The sequence below is a fragment of the Muntiacus reevesi genome, chromosome 9 (genome assembly GCF_963930625.1).
Source record: "Muntiacus reevesi chromosome 9, mMunRee1.1, whole genome shotgun sequence".
Taxonomy (NCBI): domain Eukaryota; kingdom Metazoa; phylum Chordata; class Mammalia; order Artiodactyla; family Cervidae; genus Muntiacus; species Muntiacus reevesi.
This window is the reverse complement of record NC_089257.1, coordinates 85,094,183-85,105,235: the sequence shown is the minus strand read 5'-3', so window position 1 is coordinate 85,105,235 and position 11,053 is coordinate 85,094,183. Positions and strand designations below refer to the sequence as shown.

Sequence of the window (11,053 nt, the reverse complement as noted above, 5' to 3'; positions counted from 1 at the left end):
AAGATTCACTGTCTGAGGGATAAATGACCTACAGGTTCAGTTCAGTTCAGTTGAGTTGCTCAGTCATGTCCAACTCTGCGACCCCATGAATCGCAGCACGCCAGGCCTCCCTGTCCATCACCAACTCCCAGAGTTTACTCAAACTCATGTCCATTGAGTCGGTGATGCCATCCAGCCATCTCATCCTCTGTCATCCCCTTCTCCTCTTGCCCCCAATCCCTCCCAGCATTAGGGTCTTTTCCAATGAGCAACTCTTCACATCAAGTGGCCAAAGTACTAGAGTTTCAGCTTCAGCATCAGTCCTTCCAATGAACACCCAGGACTGATCTCCTTTAGGATGGACTGGTTGGATCTCCCTGCAGTCCAAGGGACTCTCAAGAGTCTTCTCCAACACCACAGTTCAAAAGTATCAATTTTTCGGCGCTCAGCTTTCTTCACAGTCCAACTCTCACATCTATACACGACCACTGGAAAAACCATAGCCTTGACTAGACGGACCTTTGTTGGCAAAGCAATGTCTTTGCTTTTTAATATGCTATCTAGGTTGGTCATAACTTTCCTTCCAAGAGGTAAGCATCTTTTAATTTCATGGCTGCAATCACCATCTGCAGTGATTTTGGAGCTCTGAAAAATAAAGTCTGACACTGTTTCCACTGTCTCCCCATCTATTTGCCATGAAGTGATGGGACCAGATGCCATGATCTTAGTTTTCTGAATGTTGAGCTTTAAGCCAACTTTTTCACTCTCCTCTTTCACTTTCAACAAGAGGCTCTTTAGTTCCTCTTCACTTTCTGCCATAAGGATGGTGTCATCTGCATATCTGAGGTTATTGATATTTCTCCTGGCAATCTTGATTCCAGCTGGTGCTTCTTCCAGCCCAGCATTTCTCTTGATGTACTCTGCATATAAGTTAAATAAGCAGGGTGACAATATTCAGCCTTGACGCACTCCTTTTCCTATTTGGAACCAGTCTGCTGGTCCATGCCCAGTTCTAACTGTTGCTTCCTGACCTGCATACAGGTTTCTCAAGAGGCAGGTCAGGTGCTCTGGTATTCTCATCTCTTCCAGAATTTTCCAGTTTATTGCGATCCGCACAGTCAACGACTTTGGCATAGTCAATCGTGCTTTTCTATATACTTGCAGTTCTCCTGTGGCCACCCATAAAGCGGCCGGAAGTGCAAGTGCCTTTGGAGGGAAGGGAGGTTAATGTCTGACTTTCACATGAGGAGTGCAGTCCCAAAGGTACCCCTGGTGTCACTGAAAAAACAGCTTTGTTTACAGCCATTGCCCACCCAGCTGGGTCCTGCCTCGGTCAGAGAGCTCAGGTCATTAAGTGCTTCCAACTCAGGGTTCTCAGTTCAGTTTGAGAGTTCTAGTCGAGTCCTTGTTTTTGGAGGGACTGTCTGAGTCCTGTTCTATTTGTCCATGCCACTGGTCACATGACTTTTATACACTCCGTTGAGGGTTTGTAGTCTCTCTTGATAAATGAAGTAAGTGAAGTGCAGAGTGAAATGGTTCAGGTATAGTATCTGTGTTCCAGTAAGAGAACCGGGGTCCTTCCGCATTGCTGCTCTGCCTGTTGTAGCCATAAACATGTCTCAAGATGACAGTGGCCCCGTGCCTGGCAGAACAGAGGAAGAAATGAAGCAAGAGAATGACATACTGATCATGTCCTGTGAAGATGACTCTTAGAAGTTGCTATATGATATCTGTGCTCACAATCTTTTGGGCAGAAGTGAATCATATGGTCACACTTGAATCTAAGAGAAATGAGGAACTGATGTTATTCTGAATACCCAGATAAACATTTTATTATGGCAATCAGTTCAGTTCATTCAGTCGCTCAGTCACGTCCGACTCTTTGCGACCCCATGAACCCCAGCACGCCAGGCCTCCCTGTCCATCACCAATGCACAGAGTCCACCCAAACCCATGTCCATTGAGTTGGTGATGCCATCCAACCATTTCATCCTCTGTCGTCCCCTTCTCAGGAGAATGATAAGTAGCAGTCTCTGTTTAACATGGGAAGAGTTGTGATTGAAATTATAAACCAGTTAGCAAATGCAGCATTGTTAAGGATGTAACAATTACAGCAGAACCAGCTCTGTTCAGCCAAATTCCTATTTTAATAACTGGCTGATATTTCAAATGGAAATAAAGCAACCTCCAAATCATATGGGTGTCACTGACTTTAATAAACATTCAGATTTTATATTTAGGCTATGATATGATTCCATTATTCTTTCTGTGTGGTTTAAGTTGGTATCTTCATTGCCATGTGAGCTTTCTATAAAACGCGAACTGTTATGTTTTATTCTCTACCCTTACTTTGCTAACCAATAACTAGTCCCCTTTGAAAACAAGGAGAAATCAAAGATTATCTATCTATCCACCCTCCTGTCTCTGCTTTTCTCTTATTTTCTACTGATTTAAACTCCTTTGAAATGGTTTTCAGGAAACATTTTCCTTCAGGAAAAGAGGGAGGAGGATAAATTAGGCATAGGATAATCAGAAATAATAATACCAACACAGTACTTTGGTTGATACTTATTTTTCCCCTTTCAGTAAAAAAAATGCTGATCATCATGTCTACATGTATGTATTGAGCTCCAATACCAGTAAACAAACACTAGCAATGTATGAAAAGTACACTTCCTACTCTCAAGATGCTTAATGTGCAAGAGGGCCAAAAACAAGGGGCAAGGTGGCGGATTTTGAGTCTATTGTACTTCATTCTGTATGTTTCTGGTGTGTCCCCAGGGCCCTCTGCAGTCTTGTCCTGGGCATGTTTGGGAGTTTACTGGTCAGATCCCTTTGTGTTTATATTTTCCTGAGGAGATGGGTGGCAAGTAATAATTTATACACGTTTTATTTTGGCAAATGGAAATGAGTGAATGGAAGTCAAATGTTAGAAACTCCCCACGTGTCTCAATCATGTGGAGTGATTGTCATTTCTGTTTTCTTACATCACTCTCCACCACTCTTTCAGGACTTATAGCACAAAGTCTCAGACCAAAAAAATAAAACATTCACTGACTTTTGGAGAAATGCTTAACACTGTTAAACTCAGTTTCTGTGCTTAAACTTTTATTTTTGTATGTGCAGGTGCTAAAAATTAAAAGATGGACAAAGGACTGATGAACGGGAAGGAGGGCTGTCTTCTTCCTGAGCATATTTTTCTTTTATTTGTTTTTGCCCTTTCAATTCTGCCTTTATTTTCATTTCTGCTAATGTCTTCTTTCTAAAATAGTTTTTGTTTTTTCTTATTTGCTTTCACTTTTCAATTTCACTTTTATTTTTCTTGTCATTCTGTGCTGGTTAGGATCTCTAAAGAATTTTGAATAGACGTGATAAACTGTATCTTCTTCATTTTAAAGAGAATGTTTCTATTTCCCCATTAAGAAAGACCTTTGCTGGTTTTTTTTTCCCCCATAGATATTCACTATCCAGGAAAAGAAGCTCCTTTCTATTCCTGGTTTATTGAAGTTTTTATTTTTAAAATCATTGTCCTGATTGGGCCATTCCAACATCTCTGGGCCCAGGAATCTAAAACTATTGTTTGTTGCTTCTACTGATGAGAATTTCAGTGTGTTTTTCTGAAGTTTCAGAGTTCCCATTCATTAAAAAAAAAAACCCAAAATTCTCCTGTACTGTTTTTGGCCATACATTTTGTTGTCATACTAATGGCTTGCGTATACAACAAATCTGTGCCTCTGAACCAGGAAAGATGAAAATGCGACTGGAAAAGGAACATGAAGGGTTTCACTGGTTTTGAAATTGTTTAAAATTTTAAAAATTTCTTTAAAAAATCTAAAGTAAACACCACAGCATGCTAATATTTGTTCATTTTGGAAGACCAATAAATGTATTTTCTATCCCTTGTAACTTAAATTTTCAAAGTTAGTTTTCCAGAAAGAAAGAAAAGAAAGCGCTAATTAGCCTACTCTTGATAAGCTTTGATTAAACAACATATATAGAAGTAGAATTAGTCACTCCATCCTCTGAAATTCTATAGCCCTTTGCTGGCATGTCACATAATAGATTTCATTGTATTATAATTTTTTTCTATATTTTCTTTTTATGTGAACTGAACTGAAAGTCATTCAGTAGTGTCCAATTCTTTGTGACCCCATGGACTATAGTCCATGGAACTCTCCAGGCCAGAATCCTGGAGTGGGTAGCATTTCCCTTCTCCAGGGGATCTTCCCAACCCAGGGATCGAACCCAGGTCTCCCGGACTGCAGGCAGATTCTTTACCAGCTGAGCCACCATGTTAAATACAAAATATGACCAGAGAAGGGCATGGCAACCCACTCTAGTATTCTTGCCTGGAGAATCCCATGGACAGAGGAGTCTGGTGGGCTGCTGTCCATAGGGTCGCATAGAGTCAGACATGACTGAAGCAACTTAGCAGCAGCAGCAGTAATATGACTATCATTAAAAGAATTTACAGAGATATTGTTTTTACCTCTCACTATCTTATTAGGTCTTAAATCTCTTAAAAGCAGGGACAGTGTATTCATCTTTGTATTCCTGGGATCTGGCCAGTGTCTGGATCATGTTATTTTATTGCTCAAAGTATTATAATTCACAAGCACAAGGTTTGGAATGAGAAGATCAATTAAAGGCCTTATGCTTATTTAATACTTCTTCAGTCATTTTATGCCTTATCTTGAAGGCATTTTAGGAGTGAGCTTTCTCTGCCAGATGGGAGGGGCAAGGACAGCTAGTGAGCTGCTCCATGCTTTCCTTCTCTGAGCACCCAGCTAGACCACATTTCCCACACCCTAGAAAGTAGGTGCTACCATGTGATTAAGTTCTCTCTAACGGAATGTAAACATAAGCTATGTGTGATATTTCCAGACAAAACCTTCCCTGTATACTCCTTCCTGCTTTTCCCTTTCTGTTTATTTAAAACTTTCAGCCATTGTAGAATTTTACCGTTCCACAGAAACACAAGGGAAAGCCATTTATAGGAGAAATTACAACTTTTCATCATTTAATTGTTCTATTTGTAAAATTCTTATCCAGGTCCTGGATTCTGTGCAATTATTCCCCATTTCTTTTGTATTACTTTGAGATGCTTAGTTATTTAACTAAAATATAATGCATCTTTCAATGTTTAAAAAGACATTTTACATATATATATGCATACATATATGCATATATGTAAAACCATGAAAGACTGAAACATTAATATCTTATATGTCATTAAATAATCATGATACAAAAATGATAGCCAAAATATTAGATTCCTTAAATATTTTAAAACTCTTATTAACTTAAAACATCAAATTTTTGAGCCACTGAAAGTGAACTGCATCACAAAAATACTTACCATAGTAAGTCTTCTACACGTGAACCTTCAAGTTGCAAACTTTTAAAAAAGCGAACGTGCATTGCATCAGCATAGGCATGAGTGAAGTTGCAGCTTGCACTCCATCTCCTTTGTGGATGCTCCTTCAGCTCCACCGTCTCCCAGCTCTTCCTCCTCGTCAGCAATGCAGCTCACCGGTTCACCTGACACCAGCCCCGCATCCCAGCCATCATGATGGATGACTGTGCTTCTCAAGGTACTATAGTATACTAAAAATGGTTTCTTTATGTCTTGCTTTTATGTATCATTTGTGTGAAAGTATTACAAACCTATTATAGTACAGTACCATATAGCAGATTGTGTTAGTTAGGGACCTGTGCTGTGGGCTCAGTCATGCCTGGCTCTTTTTGACCCCATGGCCGCCAGGCTCTGTCCATGGGATTCTCCAGGCAATAACACTGGCGTGGATTGCCATGCTCTCCTCCAGGGGATCTTCCCAACCCAGGAATCAAACCCACGTCTGCCACCCTGCAGGCGAATTCTTTTACCGTTTGAGTCACCTGGGAAGCCCAAGAATACTGAAGTGGACAGCCTAGGCAAACTTTGTTGGACTTACGAACCAACTGGAGTTACAAATGCACCCTCAGAATGGAACTTGATTGTATGTAGGGGACTTACTGTATTATATAAGGAATACCCTATTCTAACGTTGACTTAAGTTATTACTTTAAAAGGTACAAGGTGCTATCATTATCCATTAAAGTAAAAACTCGATGAGATAAACAACACAGGACAACTATATGCTAATATTGTGAACCATGACTCATTACATATTTTATTCAAAGCTTAATTAATAAATATTTCTTCTTGCTAAGACAGCTTTTACTGTCACTAGGTGCTACTGATTTTTGAGAAATAGAGCCGCTCCACACTGAATCCACTGGTCTTGGTTGCCCCCACATGGAATGTTGATATTGATCACCACACGATCCCTTTCAGCGCTTGTGTAAACAGGCAAAGATATGCACTCATCAGGGGAATACGGACCATATGCAGCCTGTTTAAAAGAATTAATTTTGTTTTAAAATACAGCAATATACCGTGTTGAAGCAGATCATTAGATAACCAAAGATATAAACATAAAACCCTCCCAAGTAATATGATTTATTTAACATTTTATTATAAAATGTTTAAAATAAAGATTAGCATAATAAACCCCATCATTCAGCTGCAACAATTATCAACTCAATGTATTTCATTTACAACCTTCCCCCAGCAACAATTTTATTACAGTATTCTGAACCAAATCCTACACAAAAAATTTCACCTTAAATATTAAAATATGTCTATAAATAAAATATAATCACAATAATATTATCACATAAAAATATTAACAATAATTCCTTAATATCACCTTATATCCATTATCTCATTACCCCATACTTTTAAAAAGATTTTTTTCTAAGAACAGCAGTTCAAATAGAGCCTTCATTTTGTGGTTTGCTATGTCTCTTACACCTCCTAAATTTACAAGTTTCCCCTCCTTTATCTTTGCAATTTGTTTGCTAAAGTACTATACCAAAGAGTTTCCCATATTCTAACTTTTGTTGGCTACATCCGCATGGTATCTTGTTCTTTTGTTCTCTTTATTCTTGTAAAGGGGATCTGGAGGTGAGTTCAGATTCAGATTAAATTTTTGGTAAAAACACTGCATAGGTAGCAGTGTATACTAAATCAAGAAGCAAATAGTGTGGCTGTCTCTCCTTTTATTTTTTTATTGAAGGATAATTGCTTTACACAATTTTGTTGTTTTCTATCAAACCTCAACATGAACCAGCCACAGGTACACATATGTCCCCTCCCTCTTCAAACTTTCATGCACCTCCCTCCCCATCCAACCCCTCTAGGTTGATACAGAGCCCCTGTTTGAGTTCCCTGAAACATAAAGCAAATTCCTGTAGATATTAGGTGCCATTGATGAGTATGTAAATCTTGTTTATATTTAAGATTACAAAATGATGATCTAATTACATATTTCCAGACAGAAACATATCTATAAAGAGGAAATTCCACTTATCAATCATATAATTACCATGAGGGAGGAAAGGCTAGATAAATGCTATCTAATTTCCCTTTACTTATGTGCTTTTAGAACAATGATCTTTTCTCCTGTTATACTGAAAAGGTGATCAGTGACCACCTATTTTTGATAATTTCCCTTTACTTATGTGCTTTTAGAACAATGATCTTTTCTCCTGTTATACTGAAAAGGTGATCAGTGACCACCTATTTTTGAAGTATCATTATAAACTGGTAGATTTAAACATATTCAATGTGTTTCAATGTAATGTAATCACTATTTTACTGGTGTTCAAACAGTCAGTCTTTGGGCAGTGGGAACTCATTAATTTGGCCCCTAAGGGTTTTGTTTCTACATGTATCTAATCTTAGGAAGCATCCCTAGGGCCATAGGAAGCATCACTACGAACAAAGCTAGTGGAGGTGGTGGAATTCCAGTTGAGCTATTTCAAGTCCTAAAAGATGATGCTGTGAAAGCGCTGCACTCAGTTCAATTCAGTTCAGTCACTCAGTCATGTCTGACTCTTTGCGACCCTATGAACTGCAGCACGCCAGGACTCCCTGTCCATCACCAATGCCCAGAGTCCACCCAAACCCTTGTCCATTGAGTCGGTGAAGCCATCCAACCATCTCATCCTCTGTTGTCCCCTTCTCCTCCTGCCCTCAATCTTTCCCAGCATCAGGGTCTTTCCACTGAGTCAGCTCTTCGTATCAGGTGGCCAAAGTACTGGAGTTTCAGCTTCAGCATCAGTCCTTCCAATCAACACCCAGGACTGATCTCCTTTAGGATGAACTGGTTGGATCTCCTTGCAGTCCAAGGGACTCTCAAGAGTCTTCTCCAACACTACAGTTCTAAAGCATCAATTTTTCAGCACTCAGCTTTCTTTATAGTCCAACTCTCACATCCATACAAGCCTTGATTAGACGGACCTTTGTTGGCAAAGTAATATCTCTGCTTTTTAATATGCCGTCTAGGTTGGTTGCAACTTTCCTTCCAAGGAGTAAGCGTCTTTTAATTTCATTGCTGCAATCACCATCTGCAATGATTTTGGAGCTCAGAAAAATAAAGTCAGCCACTGTTTCCCCATGTATTTGCCATGAAGTGATGGGACTGGATGCCATGATTGTAGTTTTCTGAATGTTGAGCTTTAAGCCAACTTTTTCACTCTCCTCTTTCACTTTCATCAAGAGGCTCTTTGGTTCCTCTTCAGTTTCTGTCATAAGGGTGGTGTCATCTGCATATCTGAGGTTACTGATATTTCTTCCGGCAATCCTGATTCCAGGCTTGTGCTTCCTCCAGCACGGCGTTTCTCATGATGTACTCCTTTTCCTATTTGGAACCAGTCTGTTGTTCCATGTCCAGTTCTAACTGTTGCTTCCTGACCTGCATACAGGTTTCTCAAGAGGCAGGTCAGGTGGTCTGGTATGCCCATCTCTTTCAAGTTCTAAAAGATGATGCTGTGAAAATGCTGCACTCAACATGCCAGGAAATTTGGAAAACTCAGCAGTGGCCAAAGGACTGGAAACATCAATTTTCACTCCAATCCCAAAGAAAGGCAATTCCAAAGGATGTTCAAACTCCTGCACAATCCACTCATCTCACACGCTAGCAAAGTAATTCTCAAAATTCTCCAAGTGAGGCTTCAACAGTATGTGAACCGAGAACGTCCAGATGGTCAAGCTGGATTTAGAAAAGGCAGAGGAACCAGAGACCAAACTGCAAACATCCGTTGGATCATAGAAAAAGTAAGAGAGTTCCAGAAAAACATCTACTTCTGCTTTATTGAGTACACCAAAGCCTTTGACTGTGTGGTTCACAATAAACTATGGAAAATTCTTAAAGAGATGTCTCATAAATAAAGGACAGTCATTACTCTGAGGATCTTCAGATTCTTTAATGAAAAAAATGGTGCCTGCATGCATGTTCATTTGCTAAGTCCTGTCCAACTCTTTGTGACACCATAGACTATAGCCCGCCAGGCTCCTCTGCCCATAAGATTTTTTCCAGGCAGGAAAAATGGAGTGGATTGCCATTTCCTCCTCTAGGGGACCCTCCAAACCCAGGGATAATACCTGCATCTCCTGCATTAGTAGGTGATTCTTTACTATTGAGCCACCTGGGATGGTACTAGGGACCACAGTCTGGGTGCTAGAAATGATCTATCATTTTCCTTCTAGGATTTTTCAGTGACTGAAGCTCAGAAATATGTATATTTTTTAAAGAAAATCATCAGAAGTTCATAATAATTTCAGTTCAAATTTAGGATTAATGTTATTTATTGAATTTATATAATTTTATTTAAAGTATGGATTATGTTTTAGAGTTAGAATGAAACATAAGACAAAGTTGGACTCATTCTAGAATTTTACAAATGATAAATTAGAGACTTATGGAGAATTTTTCACGGTAACTTAGTTAAGGCAAGTGGCAAAGTTGTCATAGGTAGTACACTTGGAAAAAAAATTGGCATTTGAATGGTAGCTTGTCTAGGAGCTCCTGACCCCACAGTGTAGACTGTTCTCTGAGTATCAGTTTCCCTATCATGAAAGGGACACAAACAACACTTGAATCCAATGATGTATTCAGGAGTTGAAAGTATTATTTATCCACATATCTTCAAATCTTAGAACTACATATGCATACATTTTAATTCTTACTAATTTTTCTAAAATCAATTTAAGAAAAGTCCCAGCTTTTTACCATTTGCTACATGTCATGGATGGTGCTAGGATAGAGAGAAATAAAAATATTTTTTGCTTCATGAAAAAATTTAAAACATTCTGTTTTTAAGAAGAGTGGTATTATATGGAATTTTGATTATCTTTTCCAAGCCTCATCTCTATTCCTCAAACAAACATGAAAATAATGTTCTAACTTTTCTATATCCTTGATACAAATCAGTTAAGTCCCTTTAAAACTCATTCATTCCTAAACAATAACATGAGAAATTTACATGAGAAAATGTATTCTTTATGAAGAATCATTATCTAAATAGAAAAAAAAGACCATCTGCCTTGAATCTTTCTAATTTTTTTTCTCTTATGTTTGTATTGATGATTCTATCAGTTACTCATCCACTCATTTACCAGCATTTATGTGCTAACGTTGTCCCTGGAATTATAAAGGTTAAGAATTTCAATATATATTCAAATAGGGAAAATAATAATCATCTTTGAAACTTAAAATTTAGTTTAGGAAACAGTATACACATCAAATATTTAGAATGCAATTTCTAGAAAAATGAGTACTTTACAAAATCAAAGTAAACTACTACTCTGGGATATATTTACCTAACAAGGATTAATGGACAGAATGAATCCTGAGTGGGGCCTCAGAAAAAATATGGAACTTGGAGTAAAGAGAATTTTCAACCATTATTAGTCACTGCCTAATCTCTTCCCTCTTTTCCAATTCTGCTTAAATGGCAAAGCTTTAAGATTCAGAAATTCCTGTAATTTTCATAACACCTTAGCTGTTCCTAAAGTTAGTAACCTAGTGCAGACTTTCTTTTGCTATTGCCTTTAAATTCTTCAGCAAAGAGCAGACAAACATTACATATTTGTTGAACTGAAATGATGTGAATCTTTGAATGTCTATTTATAATCCCAGGAAAGGTCTTAAATTATCTTTCTCTGCCACCCGATATTGCTTTGCTT

The 11,053-nt window shown here is 38.4% G+C and overlaps 1 protein-coding gene across 1 annotated transcript in view; it reads right to left on the bottom strand.

The window, feature by feature from the left end:
• Positions 1-5,753: 5,753 nt before the first annotated feature.
• The window catches only part of DYNC2H1 (dynein cytoplasmic 2 heavy chain 1), a 396,980-nt gene continuing 391,680 nt past the window's right edge, over positions 5,754-11,053 (bottom strand). Inside the window, exon 89 of the mRNA XM_065944250.1 lies at positions 5,754-6,374. Within this exon, the coding sequence (XP_065800322.1) occupies positions 6,216-6,374 (159 nt within the window). The 3' untranslated portion in view covers positions 5,754-6,215. The remainder of the gene's footprint in view (positions 6,375-11,053) is intronic.